Source organism: Apodemus sylvaticus, chromosome 16, assembly GCF_947179515.1.
Source record: "Apodemus sylvaticus chromosome 16, mApoSyl1.1, whole genome shotgun sequence".
Lineage (NCBI taxonomy): Eukaryota > Metazoa > Chordata > Mammalia > Rodentia > Muridae > Apodemus > Apodemus sylvaticus.
In genome coordinates this window covers 30,912,635-30,937,266 of record NC_067487.1, presented here as the reverse complement: position 1 = coordinate 30,937,266, position 24,632 = coordinate 30,912,635, and the positions used below count along the sequence as shown (strand labels likewise).

General features: G+C 41.6%; 1 protein-coding gene across 2 annotated transcripts in view; it reads left to right on the top strand.

The window, feature by feature from the left end:
* The first annotated feature begins 272 nt into the window (after positions 1-272).
* Positions 273-24,632, top strand: part of Golph3 (golgi phosphoprotein 3) — a 28,556-nt gene continuing 4,196 nt past the window's right edge. The window contains exons 1-3 of one of the 2 annotated variants that reach the window (XM_052159591.1): positions 276-768; positions 17,033-17,164; positions 19,990-20,104. In XM_052159591.1, coding sequence (XP_052015551.1) covers positions 544-768; positions 17,033-17,164; positions 19,990-20,104 — 472 coding nt within the window. In that variant the 5' untranslated portion in view covers positions 276-543. Of the gene's footprint in view, positions 769-17,032; positions 17,165-19,989; positions 20,105-24,632 lie in introns of both variants that reach the window. The other variant, XM_052159592.1, reaches the window with a different exon arrangement.

Below are 24,632 nucleotides of genomic sequence, written 5' to 3'. Positions count from 1 at the left end.
CCTCGGCTTCCGCGATCTAGGAGAGATCTTACTGGTCACTGGCGCCAGGCTGGACCGTGAGAGTGAACCGAGAGGCGGATGAAAGCCGGACAGGTCACCGATCCCGACCTCACGTCTCAAGATTCGGGGCAACTAGCTTGTCCAGGAGCTCTAGTATCCGCCGGGTGGGAGGCGGCTAGCCACGCCCCTCGCTCGCGCCGCTTCCGGCACCCCGGCCCCGCCCCGCGCCGGCGCTGCCACATCCTCCGGTGACGTCAGCGCGCGCCGCCATATTGGGAAGCGCCACCGCCGCCGCCTCCGCTCGGGCTCCTGGGCTGTGCGGGGCCACAGCCGCGGGCTGAAGGCTCCCTTGTGTACCCCATCGACGCCCGGCCCGCCGGCTTCGTCCAGACCCGGCTCCTCATGACTACCTTCGGCCCCGCAGCCCACGGACATCGCCCCAGCTCCAAGAATTAACACGGAAGCTCCTGGGGCCGGGGCGGTGAGGGAGAGCCGGCCGGTCCCGCGTCCCTGTCGGTCCGGCGCGGCTCTTCTGCCGGAGCCATGACCTCGCTGACCCAGCGGAGCTCGGGCCTGGTGCAGCGGCGCACCGAGGCCTCACGGAACGCTGCCGACAAGGAGCGGGCGGCGGGAGGCGGCGGCGGCAGCGGCGAGGACGAGGCGCAGAGCCGCCGCGACGAGCAGGACGACGACGACAAGGGCGACTCCAAGGAAACGCGGCTGACCCTGATGGAGGAGGTGCTCCTGCTGGGCCTCAAGGACCGAGAGGTGCGGGCGCGACGGGCCGGGCAGGGTGGCGGCCGGGGCGCGGGACCCAGGCGGCTCCGGTGGGCCCAGGTGGGCGCCGGCCGAGGCCTCACCTGCCCGTGGTTCCGGAGCCCCGCGCCCCACTTGTCCCAAGGAGTGTGGGAGTCAGCCCTCCGCGGCGGGGCCCTGTGTGTTCCCGGTCCTCCCGGCACCAAGTGCTTGGGTTTTCCTTCCTCTGGTCACAAGCACTCTTAGTTCCGAAGTCTGGCAGTCTTTGCCTTTCTTCTTCGCTTTCGGCCGCAAATGCTGGCGATTCCAACCCGAGACTGTTGAGATCCTCAGACTCGGGGCTACCACCGCCGCTCCTAAGTAAATTGAGTTTTTGCAGGTTTTCAGACCTGGGAGAGGTTCAGGGATCTACTTGCTATCGGCCTCTTTCTTATGTAAAACTTGAGGTAGGGTGTGCGGTTAAGAATTAGCAAAGTTATTTTACTGGCCATTGTTTTAAAAAGTCAATACCAACTTGTTATAAAACCAAGGAAGTAACTTTTTAAATGAACTTGTTTTGAGTGAGCGACGAGTTAGTTTTGCTGCTGTTGTCTCGGTTTTGCTATTTTAAGGGAGGGCTTGTGAAGTGCTGGCAATAATACCAAGTTTGCACTTTGATGAGAGGCTGCAAAGATTTAGGTAGGCTTAAGTTGTATTCTGACGTTTGGAAAGGTTGTTTGCACCCCAGATATTTAGGAATTTTACACATAGAAGTTGAAAAAAATGCTAGTGACTGTCTTTTTAATATCTGGATTCTGTAGTTAATGTTTGACTTTATTAATACCTATCCATCTATAAAGCTGATTATTTTTAAAGACAGACTTGCAGGATTGAATGTTTCATAAGTCATGTGTGATGAGGTGGCCCGGAAGTTTGTTTCGTTTCAGTGTGGAAACTCTAGACAACACACTTTGAGAGTAAGACAGAAACATATTAGATCTTGTTTTTAAATACGTCTTCAGAATTAAGGAAGGAGGGCAAAAAAGCCCAATTCATCCTATAAAACAATTTTCTAGTTCCTCAGACTTAGCAGCGGTAGAAAGATGAGTTTTTCCAGGGACTATTTGTGGTTCCTGGATATTAGATACTACCCAGGGAAGTGCCTCTTGATACCTTAATACTATTCACATATACTTGAAGACACTTAATGGCCCTCTGGCTGTAAAAGGGGCATGGTACCTGTTAATTACAGTTATAATGAGGAAAGCGGTTGTATGTGTGTTTCATTTTTAGTTTTGGGTGAAAACCTAGATGCTAGTGCCATGGTAATGTGATTTTAGGGAGCATTCATTTAGGAAGTATTAGATTTAGAAAGCAGGCTTCTTGTAATATACATTTATCAGTCCCTCCCTCCCCACTTTGAAACAAAACAGACTATGAGATATTTTTAGGAAGTACAAGAAAAGCAAAATGAAAGCTTCATTCCTGGGTCAGCATCTTGGTTCTGTAAGATAGAACTCAAGGTAAGTAATATCAAACAAAAGTTGGTTTTTGATATTGTCACATTGAGAAACAATGGTGACAAAGTACCTTTTATTTTAGGGGCCTTACTCAGAATTTTTAAGATAAAGCTGTCACCAGTTATTTTTATGTGATTGGTTCCCATGGAGATAATCTGAAGAATTTTTTAATTTAATGCTACTACAACATTTAGGTAAAAACATTAACAAACAAACAAACAATTGAAGTTCTTTGATGCCAGGTAACTGAAACCATCTGTTGTGGTTATTTTGTGTAAATAATAAGTATACTTCATGAGTCTTGGGCAAGGTTCAGTCAGGCACTAATCTTTAGCATTTGTGGGTGGGCTGGGTACTGGTTTAAACACGTGGTAGTGTGGTGGGGGTTGGTTTGCATTGCCATCTTGGTTTTAGAATTCTCTGGTACATATTTTTTCTTTCATCAAGTGTATACACACTAGTGACCAGTCCTATAAATCCATCTTCCACTCTTTTTACGGAAGGTTTCCCCCTTGTCCTTTTTTGTTTTTAAAGACAAGGTCTTGGTTTTGTTATTAACTGAAGTTCTAGGGATTGGGGTAGTTCTAGCTCAGCTGATAAGAGTGCTTTGGATGAAGTTCTGAATTTGATTCCCACCTCTGCACAACTGAGCTTTGAGGCTCATCATTCCACTTGGAGGCAAGAATATCAGAAGTTCAGGGTCATCTTCACCCACATAGAAAGTTAGAGGCCAGCCTGGGCTACATGAGAAGCAGTTGGCTTCAGATTACTTACATGGAGTTTTGTTTAAAGACTTTGTTAGGCCTCAAACTGATGGAAAATAGCTAACCAAGGCGCCTGTCAAAGCAGACCCTGGCTACCTGTCTCAGCATGAGCACTGTTACAGAGTCCTGGCTCCTCAGTGCTTTTCACCAGCCCCACCCTCCACCTCTCCAGCCCCTGAGCCTCAGTTCCTCCCCCAGCTGCCCTGCTCTGTACAACCCAGCCATTTTGGCTGTGTGGTCTCTTGGCCTCTTGCTCTCTTTGTCTCCTGGCTTGCTCCAGCCTCTTGGCTCTTGGGTCTTCTCTCCAGCCTCCTATCACCTCACATGCCAGGTTCAGACTGGACCCTTCCAGATGCCTGTTGATCCTCTCCTCACTAACCCTCCTCAGCTCGTACCCAGGAACAGTCATGTTCCCAGTTTTTCATTCAGTTCTGACAATAGATGTTTTTTTTTTAATTCAAGTTGTCTTCTCAGATTTTTTCTTTTCTTAAAATACCCAAGGGCTGGAGAGATGGCTCAGCGGTTAAGAGCATTGACTGCTCTTCCAGAGGTCCTGAGTTCAGTTCCCAGCAGCCACATGGCGGCTCACAACCATCTGTAATGGGATCCGATGCCCTCTTCTGGTGTGTCCGCAGTACACATAAAATAAATCTTTAAAAGAAAAGAGCCAGTACATAAAATAAATCTTTAAAAGAAAAGAGCCACCCAAGCCTAGGCCCTTTCATGGGTTCTGGTATTTAATCTGGGTAAAGGGGCAGTGATTGATAATTTAGAGGCCACCACTAGAATGTCAGATAGGTTCACTGATGAATTCCAATTAGGTGATTGGCAAGATTTCTGTGGATGGTTGGGGGCAGGACAAGTAGTAGATACTTTCTTTTCACTTTTTCTTTTCTTTTTTTTTTTTTTTTAGACAGGGTTTCTCTGTGTAGTCCTAGCTGTCCTGGAACTCACTCACTCTGTAGACCAGGCTGGCCTCAAATTCATAAATCCGCCTGCCTCTGCCTCCCAGAGTGTTGGGATTACAGGTGTGCGCCACCACCGCCCGGCTTTCTTTTCACTTTTTATTTGTGTTTTTTTCCATTAAAACTCTTCACTAGAGTTGTTTCAGGATTCTTAAGGATGACCATAAATGGGCTGGAGAGATGGCTCAGCATTTAAGAGCACTGACTGCTCTTCTGAAGGTCCTAAGTTCAAATCCCAGCGACCACATGGTGGCTCACAACCATCCGTAATGAGATCTGACTCCCTCTTCTGGGGTGTCTGAAGACCGCTACAGTGTATTTACGTATAATAATAAATCTTTAAAAAAAGAAAAGAATGACCATAAATAACCAAAAAGTTATATTAAAATATTTTTTAAAAGATTAAACTGAAGGGTCTCACACATACTGTACAGTACTAACTAACACTGACCCCCTTAAAGAACTTGAATTATTTTATTGGTGGTAGATCTAAATGCTTAAGGTTAGATTTGATCATTTCATTTACTTGCCTATTTAAAGATTCATTTTTATTTTATGTAAAGGAATGTTTGCCCCCATATTTGTATGTACGTACATCTAGTTTGTGCACTAGGTACCCAAGGAGGCCAGAAGAGGGCGTTAGATTCCCCGGAACTAGAGTTATAGACAGTCGTAAACTGCCATATGGGTCCTTAAAATTGAGCCTGGGTCTTCTGAAGGACAGCCAGTGCTCTTAACCACTGGGCTCTCTCTCCAACCTCAGCTTGACTATTTTAAGTGACCAATTTAATCTAGGGTTTGGTGCCTGGGGAGAGAGTATGACTGGTAATGTGTGATTACCACAGAAGCACGGCCTGAGCTTGCTCCCCAGCTCTCTGGAAAAGCTGGGAGTGATGTCACAAGTTGAGGCAGAGAGTGGAGCCTCTGGACCAGCCATCCTAGCCAGTTCAGCAAGCTCCAGACCATTGTGAGACCGTGCCTGAAAATCAAGGTAGTTGGCATCTGAGGGCAACACTGAAGTTGGCCGCCGACCTCTACACGATCATATGTGCACACACCCCTGCGCAAACAGTAAAAAAGAAAATATGCCTGTTGAATAAGAAGTGAGGCTTTGTAGTTCTTTGCTTTACATACTATGCAGGAGTCTCAGAATTCTCATAAAATGTGGGAAAATGATCACTTCACATGCTTGGGATTGTACTTCTGTGGCACTTACTGTTGGCACTTTACTGTACTTTACCCCTTCTTTGTCTTACTTGGGAAAGGGGTGGGATTCTCTGTTGTGTTTAGCCCTAAAATTTTAGCTTTTTATTACTTATCCATTCATTTACTTATTTTTGAGTTTCAGGATTTATCTACATAGTCCTGGCTGTACTGGAACTCTGTATACCAGGTTGGCCTTGAACTCACAGAGGTTGTTCTTCCTCTGCCTACAGAGTGCTGGGACTAAAGGCATGTGCCATCATTGCCTGATAGGATTGCATATTTGTTTCTTGTTTTTTAGATAGGGTATAATGAAGGCCAGGCTGGTTTCCTTGAACCCTCTCTGGATCTTCCTGCCTCTATCTCCCTAACCCTGGGGTTACTGACAGCTTTCAGATGGCTTAAAGTATTTCTTATTGTTTTGTGTTATAGTTGTGTCCATTCAGTTGTCCTCCACTGAGGCTTTGGAAGAAAAATAGTAGTAGGCTGAAAGGAGACCTTTTCAGAACACCCTTCTTGTGTGTACTGTATTCTTGAATGTTGTTGTTTTGTTTGTTTGGCTTTTTTTTTTTTTTTAAGTTTTCTTCCTTTTTCTAGTGTGATTTTTTTTTTTTTAATTTTTTCAGTCACCTGATTTTCTAGGGTTTAATAGTTTTTAGTAAAATCCTCTTTAAAGATGAATGTCTAATGTCATAAGAGCTCTACTGCAGTAATGCTTGAAAAGTGTGTAGTGGTTAGGTGGGTTTGTTTAGAGAAAAAATGGTATTGGCATGCCTCAAATTTACTGTATAACCTGGCAGTTCTTGAATCTGAGGTCTTGAATTGGTGATTCTTCCCTCCCTATCTCCCCAGGACTGAGATGACAGGGTGTGTGGCAAGACTTAGGATGTTTAAAAGAAGAAACTGACTTTGTTGTTTTCACACTGTGCCCAAAGATGAGTTCATTTTGAAATAACTATTAGAACACAGTATTTATCAAGAGGCACAACTGTTTTGTAAACATTTTACCTCCATGTATGAAGTTAATGTAAAACAGTTCTATTCTCAAACCTGTAGCCCAGATAGTTACTAAGCTCATTCTCAGAATTTCAAGTTGTGTTAAGTTTGTAGTAATTTAAAAAACCTCATAAAATCTTCAGAATTTTGAATTTTGTAATTTCTTTTCTAATACTATATTCCCTTGATATTTTTGCAGGGTCTGAATTTCCATCTCTTTAAGACAAATATAAAATTTAGAGCCTATATGAAAAATAAGCTGTAAAGATTGCAACCTGTTAGCATAGGACAGTATTGCAATGAAACCCTGTGTATACACTACAGTATTATAATGTGGCATGCACTAACATACACACAGACTCAAAAAGAACGCAGGATGTATCTCTTCTTGTTTCATAAACATTAGATTTACAAGGAAGATGATGGCCCGGGCGGGGGGGGGGGGGGGCGTAAATTGCTGGCTGTGCTGGTGGAGGATCTCAGTTTGAATAGGGAGCTCTCATGGGCCCTTCTATAATTCCAGTACTCCTGAAGAATCAATATGGGTGCTGGAGACAGGAGAATCTCTGGAAGCTTCCAGGCTAACTAGCCTGGTCTGTGCAGCAGTGAATAAGGAGACCCTGTCTCAAGAAAAGTGGGAAGGGGTCCAGTTGAAGATGGTTTGACTGAACTGACTCCTGCAAGTTGTGCTCTGACCTACAATGGGGTGTGTGTGTGTGTGTGTGTGTGTGTGTGTGAGAGAGAGAGAGAGAGAGAGAGAGAGAGAGAGAGAGAGAGAGAGAGAGAGAGAGAGAGGAGAGAGGAGAGAGGAGAGATCTGGATGTTCGAAAGCAAGGGCTGCACTTTGAGGTTGGTCCTGTAACTGCACAAATTGGCACAGACAAATTCACACATGCATATAAATGCACACACATGCATACATATTCATACATGAGATAGAACAATAGAAAATGGTAGAATCGTATTATTATCCTTTGTTTTAGTGTTTTGATGGCCGGGGGATTTAACCCAGGCCTTGCACCTGCTAAACAAGCAGCACTCTAAGCCAAATTACATATCCCTATGTAAAGTAATTTATCCTGAAACTTAATAAGTTGTATTTGGTTTACTTGCTTGCTTTTATTAGGGAAGTTGTTCACTTGCTGTCAGCAGATGTATTTTAAAAATTTTGCTTCCATAATTGACTGTCTCATCTTGACATATACCCTATGACTCAGTAAATATTCTGAGTAAATCATACACTTACTGAAGGTAAAATTATTCCCAAGAGAATGAACACTGGTCTTGGGGGTGGTATTGGAAAAAACTTGGTGTATAGAGAGCTTAGACATCCAGCATATAAATAGTCCATCTTACATTCCATGAGGGAAGAGATAATGGGGATGGTGAAAACTGCTGCAGAGACAGAGGTTTCTTTTTGTGGTTGATTAGTTGGTTGATTTTGGTTTGTTTGTTTGTTTGGTTTTTAGTTTTTTTTCCGAGACAAGGGTTCTCTGTTGTAGACCAGGCTGGCCTTGAACTCAGAAATCCGCCTGCCTCTGCCTCCTAAGTGCTGGGATTAAAGGCGTGCACCACAACTGCCTTGCGAGACAAAGGTTTCTTACATGTGTTTGCGCCTAGATCACCTTAGAAACCATTTTTGGTTTCATAGCAATTTGACTGTGACTGGTATGAATTCTAGAAAGTTACTAGTTAAAATTTTAGTAGTACAGGCAGTTGTGACATACACCTTTAATGCACTTGGGAGGCAGAGGCAGGCAGATTTCTGAGTTCGAGGCAAGTTTGGTCTACAGAGTGAGTTTCAGGACAGCCAGGGCTACACAGAGAAACCCTGTCACAAAACAACAACAACAACAAAAAAAAAAACCCTGTCTCAAAAAAAAATTTTTTTTTTTTAGTAGTAATTTTTAGAGAGCATGGAAGATAATTTGTGTTTGTCCACCCTTGGCTTTTTGAGAAAGACTAGAGATTGAAGGGCCTACAGCCAGCTTCTGGTGGTTACTGCCTCCTTGGGACTGAATTTGGGACCTTGTACCTGCTGTGGATTCTCTTTAAGGGTTCTACCTTTAAATGACCATCCTTGCCCTACCCTAGTTCTCCTTCCTTCCTTCCTTCCTTCCTTCCTTCCTTCCTTCCTTCCTTCCTTCCTTCCTTCCTTCCTTCCTTCCTTATTTATTTTATGTGCAAGAGTGTTTTGCCTGAATGTATGCATGTAGCATGTACATGTCTGCTGCCCTTGGAGATCAAAGAATCCCGGGCCTCTGATCCTCTAAAACTGGAGTTTTGTGGATGGTTACTGAACCAGCATGTTGGTACTAGGAACTAAACTTGGGTTTTCTGCAAAATCAGGTGCTGTTAACTACTAAGGCCCCAACCCCCTAGTTTCAGTTCCTTAAATACAAATATTGAATAATTTTATACCATATTTTTAAAAAATAAACACCGGAAATTACATGTATTTAAATTTAGTTATTGAGTAGGGTTTGCCAGTTTCTGAGATTAAACAGATTTAACTCGTAATTTGTATTTTCAGTTAATCAAAATATGTCACTCATATGTCAGTCCCTTTGCTAAGTGCTGAGGGTTCTAAGATTTTTAGCTTTTAAGGAATATTCAGTATACATAGGAGACAGCTTTCCAGATGATTTCGGTATGATTGGAAATCGACTTTGGAGGAATCAGAAGGTGTAGACTAGGCACTAGAGAGGAAGCCTCGGATCAGGAGCCATGGGACTATTGTCCTAGTTATATTTCTATTGCTGTGATTTTAAACAAACAAAAACAAACACCAACCACAAAAGGCAACTTGGACAGGAAAGGGTTTATTTCATCTTATAGTTGTAGTCTGTCATGAAGGGAAGTCAAGATAGCAATGTAGCAGGAACTGAAGCAGAGCCCACAGGAATGCTGGCTTGTTCCTCCAGGCTTACTCAGTTTGCTTTCTTATATACGCAAGACCACCTGCTGGAGATGGCGTCACCCATAGTGGGCTGGGTTCTTCCACATCAATCATCAATCAAAAAAATACCCTACAGGCTTGCTTATAGGATGATCTTATGGGGACCTTTTCACAATTTAGGTTCTCTTTTGTGACTATAGTTTGTGTCAAATTGACAAACTAACCAACACAAACTACCCATGATTTTGACTTCTAGCATTGTCTTTTTTGACTCCTCCTTGGGAGAACTAGACTAAATGTTTTTTTAATTCTAGACCTCACCTCATTGTTTTCTGGTCAAAACAGACCTCTCTGTTTGTGGTCTCATAACCTGTTATATGGCCTCACTCTTTGAGTGCCGAGGCTCAGACTCCGACCTTGAGCATACTAGGCAAGTGCTCTACCACAGAGCCCAGCTTCCACCAGTGCCATTGGTTCCTGGCCATCCTGGCCATGATAAATTAGTGAATATTTGACTCATTTGACTCATTCAGTTACTTACCCATGCCTTTTCACTGAATCAATCTCTCTCTCTCTCTCTCTCTCTCTCTCTCTCTCTCTCTGTGCGTGCGTGCGTGCGTGCGTGCGTGCGTGCGTGTGTGTGTGTGTGTGTGTGTGTGTATGTCTGTAAAAATATCCCTTCTCTTCCTCTGTTTTTTGTAATCCCAGACCATCTGGGCTAGGAAATCTGGAAACCTCAAGTATTTTGGTTTCTTTTCCCTAGATGTGAGCCCAGAGTCTGTGGTTGTTTCCATTCTTTTTCTTTTCTGGAATACTACTGTTCACTCTCTGGAGGTATCAGAAGCCCCAGACTTCAGAATCAGTGACTTGTATGGCAGCTGTGTTGTATAAAGTGATGGGTGTAGTTGGCAGGCAGTAAGTCTTCCTTATGCCTTCTGTTTCTACAACAGAAAGTTTGCAAGGTAACTGGTTTCTTCTGGCCTTTGTTGTAATCAGTTCTTCCTACATTTTGATCATTTTATTTTCCTCTTTGTCGGTGTTTTATTTTTTTAAGGAAAGAAAATAATTTTTTATTACTTTCAAGGCCAGAATCTTCACAGAAGGTAGCCAGGGCAGGATTCTACAACCTTTAAAACTTATTTAAGAAAATATTTTCTGTATTTGTGTATGGGTGTGTGGGTGCTGTGTGGAGGTCAGAGACAACTTGTGGGAGCAAAATTTGTTGCCAGTCCGGAATGAAGATTAAAAGATACATACTTATTTTTTGACCGGAGTTTAAGTCTGCACTATATGCATGTGATGTCTCAAGATAAATTTAAAAAACATCATAATTACTAAGATTTCACTGTCCCTATAATTATAGGAGAGATGGGGTTGAGTTTAAGGCATGAGAATAGTAGAAATATGCCTTTTAAACAAAATACAAGGAGCCTGTATATTTAGGAAAGTATAGGTTACCAAAAATAAAAAATGGGGACTAGAAACATGGCTCAGCAGTCAAGGGCGTTTGCTGCTTTTTCAGAGGATCGGAGTTAAGTTTCCAGCTCTACATTGCTTGTAACTCCAGTCCCAGGGCATACGATACCCTCTAGCCTTCTCAGGTATACATGTGTACACACACACACACACACACACACACACACACACACCTTCACCTTAAGTGTCTGGGAAGAGTGGCTCCATGATAAAGACTCTGGCTTGGTGTGTGTGATACTATGTATTTTCCTAGTACTGGAAGAAATGAAAACCAGTTAAACAAAAATGGAAGATTTAAAGTTCATAATTGACCTTTATTCACCCAAAATTTACTTGTGGTAGTTGTTTTATGCTGAGCATTGTGCTGAGGGAGACAGATACATAAATATACAAAGATGTGTGTACCTGTATATAATTAAAAATTGTGATAGCTGTGCTGGAGTATGTGGAAGATAGTATTAGAGGACTCTGAGAATGATTGGGGACTGGCACCGTGGAGTCCTTTCTAAGAAATGCTGTTTGGTAAGATCCGAGGATTGGGAAGAGCCAGGCTTGGTGATAATAGCTTATATTCAAAGGTTTGTGTTGGCCTTGAGAAACAGAAAGTTGGTGCTTAGGTGTATCATTTGCAAATATTTACTTCTAGTGTCTTTATCATGTTACTGATAGCATCCTAATTATTACCTTATGAGTTTGAATAACTAGTCTTTTTCTTGTTTTCTTGTTCCATTTTTCTCTCACATTATATAGAAAAGTCTAACATAAAGATAGCCACTGTCAGTTGTTATTACTGCTAATACTTTCCTAACCTACTTTTTAAAGTGATATATATATATCACATACATATATGCATACTTATATAAAGCTGAATTGGTTTTCCCTGTAGCCCTGACTGTCCTAGAACTCTATCTGTAGACCAGGCAGGCCTTGAACTCAGAGATCTTTCCACCTGTCTCTGTCTCCCTAGTGCTGGGATTAAAACTGTGTACCACCACTGCCTGGCTAGTTTCCCAGTTTTCTAATGTTTGTACTGGGATCGTCAAAAGATGTTTTTATTTATACCCCCCCCCTTCCTTACTAACACAATATTTATTGTCTCCTCTTTGTCAAACTTTGAGCCAGCTACTTTCCCCAGACTTTCAGGGGAGGGGGTTGTGTACAGAAAAAAAGAACATACAGGGTAGGTGAGACACAAGAGCCAAGTGGAGACAGCTGCTTCTCCTGGTTAGGAAGATGGCCAAGGCTAACATTAGGTCAAAGGACATATTGTGTCTGAGAAATTTAAGTCCAGATATGAGGAGTTCCCAAATAGCTCCAGAACCTGGCTGTGGCAGTCCCCATCCCAGTGAACTCGGCTGCTGTGCTGACGGCCTTTGATGGTGCTGATGGTTGGAAGCTGGCTAGGGATGAGCAAGCTGCTGAGGCTCTGTTGTGTCTGTCAGTCATTTAGTGTCACAGCAGACACCAAGGAGACTGGAGGTGAACTGAGTAGGCATGCATTCTAGGGTGTGAGGGACCAAGTTGGAGAGCTGTTCCTAGGGCAGAGAAGGGGGACTTCTTATCTTTTGAGAGCCTCACTTTGTAACTCTGACTGAGTTGGAACTTGTTACAGGCTTGGCTGGCCTCAGGGTCGTGGAGAGCCACCTTACTCTGCTGTCAGTGCTGTGAGTAAAGAAGTGTGCCCAGCACCTGGCCCTTAGTTTTGAATGTGTGTGTCTTTCTCTCTGTGTGTGTTATGTACACTGAGTGCAGGTACCTTTGGGAGGCTACATGTTTGGATACTTTTGGAACTGGAGTTATAGGCAGTTCTCTGTCTCAAGTCCTCTGTAAACTCAAGTCCTCTGGAAGAACAGCATGTGCTCTTAACTAGTGTGCCCTCTTCTCAGCTCTTCTCTACTCTGATTTAAAACCTGGTTCCTGGAAACTTACTATATTCTGTAAGTTGTTACATGCATACAGTAAATAAAAGTGATTCAATGTCAAAATGTTTGGCAAATGCTGAATTTATTTTTAGGTTGGTTTTTGTTTCTTTTACTGTAAGTGACAAGATCAGTGGCTTTGTATATACATTTTTCTATTCATAGTATTCTATAATGTAGCTTAAGGTCTGTACAACTTGTGCCCACCTCGCCTTGTTTAAAAGTGAGAGGCTCTCACTGTGTAGCCCTCGCTGGTCTCTAAATTTCTATGTAGACCAGGTTGGCCTTGCTCTCAAAGATCAGCTTGCCTCTGCCTCCTGAGTGCTGGGATTAAGTTAAGCACATTAAAAATTAGAAACCTTAGGGGTAGAAAGATGTTTAGCACTTGCTGCTTTTGCAGAGGGCCTAAGTTAGGTTCCCAGCATCCACATAGTCATTCATAACTGTCTATATATCATCAGTTCCAGGACATGCAGTGTCCTCTTCTGGCCTCATCAGCCACAAGGTACACATGATACGTACATGTACCTGCAGGTGAAAACTCTCATATACATTAATTAAAAATACAAAATATTTACAATACAAGCCTGTATTTATTGTTCATATTATTTTGAAGTCAGGTGATATTTCATTTATCATATTTTTATCTTATGTATCAAGGACATTTTTCCATTTTGTATGTATTTGTATAATACATGAAATGTCTTAGAACATCTGGTTGTTATATCCTTTTTAGTAAGTAGACTAGACCTTCAGAATGTTTATATACTGTATTTCATTGTGAGAGGCCAACTTAAGTTCCTTCATCTAAAGTAAGAGGTCTGGACTAAAGTAAGAGGTCTGGACTAAGTAGTCTGGCTCCTCACCCTCATGGTGAGTCCTTCATGTTGTTGGCACTTTTGAGGGCTTCTTTTCCCATTCAAGTCAAGCCACTTGATGATAAGAAAGAAAGCAGGCAGTTGGAGATCCACAGAAGTGATGGTCATTGCTGAGAAAAATGGGGTGAAGATTTTCCTAGATTCAGTCTTGTCTCCTAATGTCTTCAACTGCTCATGATGAGGGTGATTGTCTTTGAAATATGCCCCCTTGCCTCATTTGTTACTGTACCGTTCTTTCTGCTGCACTCCTTGACTGAATGGTACCTAGAGTGAGAAGTTTATTTCACTTGAGTTTTATACATTATGAGGTCTGCCCTGAAGATTGACGTTTGTTTTGGCCAGACCCACAGTAGCAGAGGATTGATCTGCATAGGATGCTGCAGTCCTAGTAGCTGGTGCTCTGTTGGAAAAGTTGCTGCCTATCAGGGAATTAGTTTTCTCTTTTTTTGGTTTTTTTCGAGACAGGGTTTCTCTGTGTAGCCCTGGCCGTCCTGGAACTCACTCTGTAGACCAGGCTGGCCTCAAACTTAGAAATCTGCCTGCCTCTGCCTCCCAAGTGCTAGGATTAAAGGCATGTGCCACCTCCGCCTGGCCAGGGAATTAGTTTTTAAAGACAGCTGGACAGGGCATGAGCTGTGTGTGCTGGAACTGAGTGCATCTCACCTCAGTATATTAGGGTCTCTGGCAAGCTCTGTTGTATGCTTTGGTCTATTTTGGACCCATGCCATGTCTGGATTCTTGTCCTCCCCCCTCATGTTCTTTTGTCAGTTGATGGAGTACTATTCAGTCATTAGAAACAATGAATTCATGAAATTCTTAGACAAATGGATGGAGCTGGAGAAGATCATACTGAGGTACCTAGTCTCAAAAGACCAATCATGGTATGCATTCACTGATAAGCAGATATTAGCCTAGAAATTTGGAATACCCAAGACATAATCCACATATCAAATGATGTCCAAGAAGAACAGAGGAGTGGCCCCTGGTTCTGGAAAGGCTCAGTGCAGTAGTGTAGGGGAATACTAGAACAGGGAAGTGGGAAGGGGTGGATGGGGGAATCGGGGAAGGGAAGAGAGCTTGTGGGACTCTCGGGGAGTTGGGAGCCAGGAAAGGGGAAATCATTTGAAATGTAAATAAAAAATATATCGAATTAACAAAAAAAAAACCAGTGACGATGACCACAAAAACTTCTGATAATTTCTGATGATGCTTTTGTAAACTAACTCATGATATGAGTTTTATTACTAGGTTATTAAAACACTGTTGCTTGCTGTTTCTCTTGGCTTCATCCATCTTGTCTATTTCTGATAAGTCCCAGAAACTTTGGCACAGAATTTTTTCTTTTTTTCCTCATCTATTTTCCACTTGAGTTATCCAGTTTTTCATTAAATGTAACTCTGAACTCTGTAGTAAAGACCTTGTTTTGCTGACACATCTCTGGTTGACTCATAACACGAGGACAGTTGAGACATTTGTATTTAGCCTTCTTCTGTCATTAAAGGTAAACTGCTAAACTCTGTCCAGCTAGACAGAGTTTCAGACTTGTATGCTAACCATACCCGTTTTGCTTTAAGAGTTTTCTAGTCTGTCTACATTTTGGTGTTTTGAATAGGAGCCCCATTTGTGTGTTCAGGTCCCTGAGAAACACACAGCTGTAATTTAATTTCATGTGGAACCAATTCCCAGGCTTCCTAAGTCTTGAATTGCTCCAGATCTTGATTTCTCTCTATTACTGGTTTTAAGAAATGTTGCTTAGCCCTGCAATCTTTTCATTTTAGCAAATCTCAAAACTAGTCTGCTTCTTTGATTTTTAAATTGAAATTGGCCTTTTTGATTAAAAAAAAAAAAAAAAAAAAAAGCCAAGGAGGCAGGAGGAGGGGAGAGGGTGCTATAACTGACCAGGTAACAATGCCATATGAGATTAAGTTTCTTAGAGGCAAAGTAGACCAGGACTGTACTAAGTGACTATAATCAACCTCAGCCAGCCTGGTTCTCTAGTGACTCCATGACACAATATGGTTTAGACAAGTTAGCAGGGGAATTGCTCAGTCAGGAGGTAGGGAAAAAGTTGGCCTTGTTTCTCTAAAAAACAATTACAAGAGCGTACTGGCGGACTACATGTTCACAGGATGTTTATGTGTGTCCCAGCAAAAATCTTTCCTATCTAGCGAAGCAAGTCAGCCACTTTTAATAAAGCAGCTGAAATCTATGGAAAAGACTAATAAAAGCTGGCAGTACCAAGCAGCTACATTTTTTAGATCTAAGAGGTAGAACTAACTAGTTGTGTTTGCATACACAGCTCTGAGAGAATAAAGAATCAGTGATGCATCTAGGTAGTAGTCAACTCTTACTCCTGGAAGCAAACCAGAAGGCACACAGTGGCTGGCTGTAAGATAGTGTCCCTCACCTCACTCACAACATATGAGATAACCCCAACCTTAGTTTGAGCAGAAGACCATTACAGAACAATCTGAGGCAATATTTCAAATGTGTGATTCAACAAGAAAAAAGTCTCTATGTTTTAAAAAGTTTAATGACATTCCAAGATAAAGCAGATTAAGTACTCAAATCTCAAAACTAGTCTGCTTCCTTGATTTTAAATTGAAATTGGCCTTTTTGATAAAAAAGGAACCTTTCTTAAACTTGTTTTTAGAGTTGTTTTTAGATCTCTCTGTAATGTACCTCTGGATATCCTGGATCTCACTGTGTAGAACATGCATATAGGTCACAGAGATCTACTTGCCTCTGCTTCTTGAGTGCTGAAATTAATAACCGTGCCTGACAAAACTGTAGTTTTGTTTATCCCTTTTTGTTTTCTTTATCTAAATGCCCTCTTGTCAAAAACTCTTGTCAAAAGTGGAGCTTTGAACTAGAGAGATGGGTAAGAGCACTGACTGCTCTTCCAGAGGACCCAGATTCGATTTCCAGCACCCACATGGCAGCCCACAACTATCCTTAAATCTACAACACACACATAGACATAATATGTAGGTAAAACACCAATGCACATAAAATAAAAATAAAGACATTATTTTAAAAAGTGGTATGACTTTAAAGAACTGCATCATTAGTGATGGTCTGTGAACTCTGGTGGTCAGCCATCCTCTTAAATTCGGTCTTACCACTTTGACTTGGGTAAGTACCAGCAAGCCTTCCCTGTGCAGTCCAGGCTGGCTTGAATGGTGGAGGCGTGAGCCATCATGCCTAGATTTTTATTTATTTATAATTGTTAGTTTATTTTGTAGACATAGGTGTTTTGTTTCTATGTATTCCTGAACTATGTGTATGCCTGGTGCCCAAGGAACTGCAGTTTTGAGCCGCCATATGGGTGCTAGGCACTCTGGTTTTATGTAAGGGCAGTAAGTACTCTTCATCTCTGAGCCATCTCTCCTGCCCTGACCTTGAACTCCCGAGCCATTAGAATGCCCCATTTTCCAGTGTTGGGATTACAGGTGTGTACTACTCTGTCCAGCTTGGCTTCTAAGGTTTTTTGTTTATCCATATATAAGGATCTGTGGTAAAAAGATGATCCTTCCCCAGATCCTAGATTAACAACATACTAACTGTGCATTTTAGTGGTTTGTTGTAAGAAGACATACATGGCTTTGACCAAAGATATTTCTACTTTTGAGTCAAGGTAAATTAGCTATTTTGTTTTCTTTGTTCTTTTTAAATAGGGTTACACATCGTTTTGGAATGACTGTATATCATCTGGATTACGTGGCTGTATGTTAATTGAATTAGCTTTGAGAGGAAGGTTACAGTTAGAGGCTTGTGGAATGAGAAGAAAAAGTCTTTTAACAAGAAAGGTAAGAGGACTTCTAAATAATACCCTCCTTACAAGAATTGTTTTCTGTTTAAATGATGAATATTTCTAATAGCTTTACAATATTTAAATAGTCTAAAATTGTCCTTATTGGAGTGCATTCTTGGTTTTTCTGGATTTTTGCATATGCAACATGATGCTACTCACTGTTAGGATTGATGGCCTCTGTGCCTTTGGGAGATACCCAGTTTTGTTTCTGAAAAAGTCGTTAAGTCTGAAGACCTCTATATGACTTTTAAAAAATCTGAGAGTTTTGGGGAACTGAATTACTCGGGCATTAATCTTTTTGGAAAACTGTGATTGATTTTCATGCCTCTTGCCATGGTGAAGGTGTAGGTGGGTACTTCTGTGGTAGAATAGAATATGTATGTTAGTTTTTGGATTTTTAACTTCAGACTCAATCTCAGATATTCACAATTGTTTCTTTTCTGGTCTATTTTTATGCTTTGGACATGGTATTTCAAAACCATTTTTTCTTCTGTTATATTTGTAAATCTAAGAGATAGGCTAGAACTAAATATCTTGTTATTATTTAGTTTTTTGTTTTTTTGTTTTAAGACAGTCTTCGCTTTTTAACCAAGGCTGGCCTGGAACTCAACTAGCACATGTTGGTCTTGATCTAGAGGACCCCCTCACCCCCAGGACTCTAAGATGACTAGCCTATGCCTTCATTTCTTACTCTGAACACTGTTCGATTGATAAAATGAGAGCGATCATTTTATAAGAAAAAAAAACATTAATGTGTTAATGAAAAGAAGTGATGCAGGAAGTAATAGAACTTCTAAATAATAGAAGTTGCTGGGTTGTAGTCAGCAGAATCTTGTTTCCTAGACATACGGGCTTATTAAGTCACTCTAGTTCTGATGATGTGGATAATGTTGGAAGAAAAGTAATTGTTGGTTCAATTAAGATAATCCATGTAGTTAGAAGACCAAATGTAGCTGTTTTCCTTGTTCTTTTGCTATCTTCATGGAAGCCAACTATTGCAGTGTTTAGGTTGGGTTTTTTTTGGAAATAAATTCTTTCTATACAGTCCCATATGACCTGGAGCTTGATAAGTATACTGCGCTGACTGACCTCAAACTCTCAGAGATCCTCCTTTGTCTCCTGAGTGCTGTGATTAAAAAGGTCTGCACCACCACTTCTGGCTGTCTTTAGTTCATTTTAAACCCTTCTTAACAAATGACCACAGCCTTAGTGGTTTCCTTGTTTGGAGGCCAGTTAGGAGGTGTACTCAGAGTCTGTCTGCAGCCTCTCAGCTTTTGGTTATTTTATTCTTGCTCCTTAGCTTCTGTCCACATCTGTCTACATGCCCTTATGGCCTGCCTCGTGTCACATCACTGCTGCATAACTGACCTTGGGCCTCTCATAAAAGATTACGGTTTCCACAGTGTTTCTTGTTTTATGACTATAATGTTTTCTGTTAAATCCCTGAGGCCTTTTTGAAATTCTTTTATCTATGTAATGCAGTTACTTAGAGGTCTTATTTTATCTTCTTTCCATCTCTTCTGTGTTGGAGGTAGTGAGAATTTATTGAAGCATAGCATATTTACTTGAAAGCCACACATTTTTAAATTTTTTAAAGGAATTAGGACTTGTTTGAATCTTTGATTAGTTTTGAGCAGGAACAATGAAATGTAGTTAAGATTTGGCTCCTGGAGAGCTCAGTGGGCAGCTAGGACTGAAAAGGTTGCACTCATGCACTTAGAGACTCGCAGTACCTCTGCATACTGGAGAAAGTGAAGCCAGGCAGACACCGGTGTGGAGCGCAGAGGCCTCATGAGGCTCTGTCCCTAGCTGAGGAGCAACTGGTGGCTGCCAGGGGAGGTTGGTATGTGTGAACACTGGTAGGCTGCCTGCACTCTGATGGCTTCACAAGGCAGCACTAGTAAGACGGAGGGGGTTATTAAGTGTGTGTGTGTGTGTAGGGGTGGAGGCGAGAGGAGAACTGTCAAGGAGAAGGGAGTGTGGAGAATTTGAGTTGGATATAAATAAAAAAGTTACATTGTATCTATGCTATGAAATTATCAAAGAATAAATTAAAGTATTCCTAAAACATTAAAAAAGTGCAAGGCCTCTAGTCAGGAGACCAGTTATTTGTTACAAGAGAACGATGGTCAGACTTGTAGACTAAAATCCTGGCAAGGATAATGGAGGAAATGACAGGTGAGCAAGGCTTAGAGCAGAGCTTAGGTGCAGTAAGGTGTATGTGGGAGGTGGAGGATGGGGCCAGATACTGGTCACGTGGATGGAGAGAGGGAGGGTGTGGGAGGAAGAGCGGGTCACAGGGTCACACCACAGACACATTTCTCCTGAAGATCTTTTTCTCCCCCATAAACCCTGGTCTAACTGTTCACCGTGGAGCAAATGTTCTGAATGATGTTTCTGATTCTGTACTGCCCAGTATAGTAATCATGCCACTTTTATAAATTAAGCTGTGCTGTTTCTGAGTGCTGGGACTAAAGGTATGCACTATCATGCCTGGCTCAGGGGGAGCTGTTTCCTATTTATTTGTTTGTTTGTTTGTTTATTTAGCTTTAATTTGTCAAAGTTTTTATTTATTGAGAAAATTAGTTTTTTTAAACTTATGTGAAATGCCTTTAGTATGTTGAATTCTTCCATTGAGTCTTTCTTTGTCTAAGACTTTAAAAATGAATGAATTTCTATATTAAATAGCTCAAGGTTAAGCATCAAATGAAATTATAGTAAGTGTACAGTTTCTCAGCACGAGATGTTTGCGTACTTGCTTTTCGTGTAGTGGTACAGGAGATTGCACCAGTGGATCATTTCTGACCAATTGTGTTTCAGGTGATCTGTAAATCGGATGCTCCAACAGGGGATGTTCTTCTTGATGAAGCTCTAAAGCATGTTAAGGAGACTCAGCCTCCAGAGACAGTCCAGAACTGGATTGAGTTACTTAGTGGTAAGCTGATGTATTAAAAAGTAAACATTGAATTCTGTTTAGAGAAGTTTGTATAGTTACTTATGGAAACGTGGTGGTGGTAATGATGGTAATTTTTTAAAAAAATTTATCTCCGTTTACAGGAGAGAGCAGATACTGAATAAAATGGATATTCTTTCTTCAAGTTCTCATGTTTGTTTGTTTGGAGTTTCTATGTAGCCCTGACTGAATTCCGACTCAGATCTACCTTCCTTTGCCCCCTAAGTGCTGGGATTAAAGGTCTGCACCACCGTGCCTGTCTCCAGTCATTCCTTATGTAAATTAATTGGTACAGTTTACTCTGTTCAGAGTGGGCTATGCTGTGAGGATGTCTTCATAAACTATAAGCTCTCTCTTGGCCTTATATTTTGTATACTAGTGGGTCATTTGGTTTATCCAGTCTGGTGGTCAGTGTCTTGATCACCTGATTTCCTTTGAAAAGGCATATACCCCAAATCATTGTTGGCTAAGTAAGGAGTTGGGTTGATAAATTAAGATAGTTGCGTATTTAACTAGTTAACATTGCATAGCTGCTGACTCACTAAATCTTACTAGTGTGAGTGTTGCCTAAACTTGGTTTCAACTTGAGTTGCTGCCGTAGTCTTCTTACTGGAGTGAGCATTGAAGAGGTATGACTGAAATCTGTAAGTTTTCTCCCAAAGCATTGAAATACAGTAGCATATCCATTGGGCTAGGCCAGAATTCATTAGGCAAATATTTAGAAATATCCTATACTTTAGATTGGCTACAAATGCCAGGATTTTTTTTTTAACACATACTATATTGTTAGGTATATATTAGGAGTGAGCTATCATGATGTCATGAAAGAAGGGGATGCAGTTTAGAAAACAAAGCGCATGCTAGTGTGGGAGCGGTGCTTGGCTCCTTACAGAAGGCCCAGCCAGCGCTTGATTTCCCAGCCCTGGGAATGAGGAAAGAAAAGCAGTGGCCCAGTCCCTATTGAGCAGACATTGCCAGCTAATAACTAAGATTTTTATCAGGGGGTCATGGTTGTGAAGAGGGGTGTGGTGATCGTGGCTTGGCACGGATGAGGACAATCAATATGCAAGAGTCAGTTCTCTCCTTCCACCATGGGAGTCCCAGCCCAGGGGAGGAGCTGAGACCGTCAGGTGTGCTGTGGGTGGCTCCTGGGGCCACCAGGCTGTTTTCCCACCCTTTATGAGGTCTTAATGTGTTAGGACTGCAGCCAACTTGGGGGTTAAAACGTCTTTTTTCTTTTTCTTTTAAATTTAGTTGTTTCAAAACTGTCTTCAGTAGTGATACAGTCCTTAAGGATGTAGAGTGTACAAAGCTCTAGATTGGATTCCTGTCTTGCACTGTAGCTATATTATCAACAGAATAAGTATGTGGTGTACTGTCTGATGCTAGTGTTACATGGTACTGACATAGGTGCCATGAACCTAAACAGAGATACTTGTAGCTCGAAGGGGTCTTAAACCTAAGTGTGCCTAATCATTTAATATTTATGGTTCAAAACTTTTGGTAGTTCAGAAAAAACTGAGGAAACTTTTAGAAATTGAAGAAGGAAGTAGACCTTGGATTAGACCTTTAAAAGGCAACAGTTGCACTCACATAAAAAGAAATGTACCATTTCGGAAGGGTTAGAAAGGGTCAGTGAGAAGACTCAGTAGATGGCCAAGATGTTGTCTAGAATGTGAGACCTGTCCTGTCCGACAGACTGTTGGGACACAGCTGTATTGTACTGTAGTTTGTTGCAAGATATTTCCTATCCATTCACATTGAGGCAGCGAGAGGATGGTGATTGGAGGGGAGAGAGGAGGAGGAGCTAAGGGAAGTAAGGGGCGGAGAGAGAGGGAGGGATGCTCGGTGGAGCAGACAAGATGAGCAGGCAGGGAAGAAGATGGGGATATCCAAATGGCTTCAGACATATTTCTGGTGTTTTGGAGAAGTTAGAAATATTGGGGTAAGATCTTATCATTGTAAATTGGCTTTATGAAATTTGGAGTTTCTTATACATAAATATATTTGGTTAACTATTCAAGCTTAAGAGTCATGCTTTACCAGATACTTAGAAGGAGAGATGTAGAGGCCTAGCGGGGAGGTACTGTTATTATTACCCACTACAGTAGTTCTGTGAAAATGTAAGTGTATTCAGACAATACTACCTAATGAGTTAGTGTTGCCAGGAGATAGTAATTAATAACTTACAGATTAGTGTGTGTATAGTTAACTGTAGAATAGGATAGATTTTAAAATAAGAAGTTATATAAATATGGCTATCATCCTAAGTTGTATTAGTTCGAATTCTCCAAAGTCAGCTAATACATCTTGTCTGAGTCTAGGTTAGGGTTGTTTGCCTTCCTGACAGTGGCATTGGGGAACAGTAAAACCCAAACCCCAAACTATCAGGGGATTAAGTAGGCACTTTGGGAGACAGTGGCTTGGTACAGTTTAAAGTTGGAAGCCATCCACCTCTGCAGGTCGTCAGTGCTGTGCACTTGTGCTGTTTCTTCTGTTCTTAGGATGTTTACTTTTCTGGATGTCTAGATGTAACTTGTGAGCCCCTTCCCCTGTAACTTTCTTAGGCATATTAATATTAAATAATTTCTAATGCCTCATTTTGTTCTTAGGCCCACCTTCTAATTTTATTCTAGTCAGTAAAATATGAAGGCTTCTGTCAATTTTAAGTTCTACAGAATAAGAAATAAATCTTAAGATGTTTATATTCTTGATATTATAATTTCTAAGAACATACTACTTTATCAAGTAACTTGTTTTTGTGTTTGTGTATACGTGTGCATGCACACGCGCGCGCGTGCGCGCACACACACACACACACACACACTGCCGCGGATATTTTATCTGAAATGCTTCAAATACTTTTTCTTCAAATACCTTAATTACTATTAATTCATAGTACCAGCCTTTTATCATATACTTTAATTTCTTTTCCAAAGCAAATTGCAAAATTGTAATGGTTGTTCCACAGGCCAGTGAAATGGCTCAGAGGGTAAGGCACTTGCTAACGACATTGAGGACCTGAAGGTGAGTTTGGTTCCATAGGATGGAAAAAAAACTGACTTCTGCAAGTTGTCCTCTGACCTCCACACTTGTAGCATGACATGTATACACACGTACATACACAATATTGTAATGAAAAGCTGCCCCAGATAATTTATTCTTTCTAAAAAATAGCTCCCACCTGTCTCTTCTTTTGTGCACATTTCCTTTAAGATCTGTAGGTGTTAAACTAACTCTCTTCAAAATCCTTGTCGCTGGTTTTCTCATCTTTGCTATTCCTGTTTATGGCTGGTTTGGTTGGCTATTTACATTCCCCATTAGTTTGGGGCACATTTTCTTCTTTGCAAATCTAATGTGTTTTGTTGCTACTGTTGTCTTTAATTGAATACTCAACATTGTGAATATTAGATTAAGTACTGAACCTTGAAGTCTTTGTGTAAAGAGTGTTGAAATTTTAGGGCGCTTGCCTAGCATATGGAGGTCCTGAGTTCAGCATCAGGATTGTCTGCCTTCCCCCTTGGGGGGAAAAGTATTGGCTTTTGCTTTGGTAGGTAGACATTTAAGTTACTTGTGGATCAACATGCTCTAAAGCTTGGATAGAGTAGTTTTCACTTGAGACTAGTTCAGCCTTGTTTTTAAAATGTGGTCTTTCTGGGTCCCCTCCTGTCCTGCGTGCTCTGTAAGGCCTTTTCACCCCAAGCCAGTTGGAATTCAGGTTTTCCTCACCTTTCTAAATACTTGTGGTGTTGGTGTTGGCCAGTTTTGCGCGCGCACGTATGTGTGTGTGTGTGTGTGTGTGTGTGTGTGTGTGTGTGTGTGTGTGTGTTGGGTATTTTCTCTTTCTTTCTTTCTTTCTTTCTTTCTTTCTTTCTTTCTTTCTTTCTTTCTTTCTTTCTTTCTCTCTTTCTCTCTTTCTCTCTTTCTCTCTTTCTCTCTTTCTCTCTCTCTCTCTCTCTCTCTCTCTCTTTCTTTCCCTTCCCTCCTTTCTTTTTCTCTCTCTTTCTTTCTTTTTCTTTCTTCTCTCTTTCTTTTTCCCTTTCTCTCTTTTTCTTTCTTTCTCTTTCTTTCTTTCTCTCTCTTTCTCTCTCACTTTCTCTCTCTCTCTCTCTCTCTCTCTCTCTCTCTCTCTCTCTCTCTCTCTCTCTCTCTCTTTTTTTTTCTTTTTCAGGACAGCATTTCTCTATGTAGCCCTGACTCTGTAGCCCTGGAAAGTATTCTGTAGACCAGGCTGGCCTCGAACGCAGAAATCTGCCTGCCTCTGCCTCCCAAGTGCTGAGATTAAAGGCGTGCGCCACCACTGTCCGGTGGATATTTTCTTTATTTACTTTTCAAATGTTATCCCCTTTCCCTGTTTTCCCTTCACAACCCCATCCCCTCCCCCCCTGCTTCTATGAGGGTGCTCTCCCACCTCACCACTCTGATGTTCCCCTTGCACTGGGGCATTGAGTCTTCAAGATCAAGGCCCTCTCCTCCTATTGATATCTGATAATGCTCTGCTACACATGTG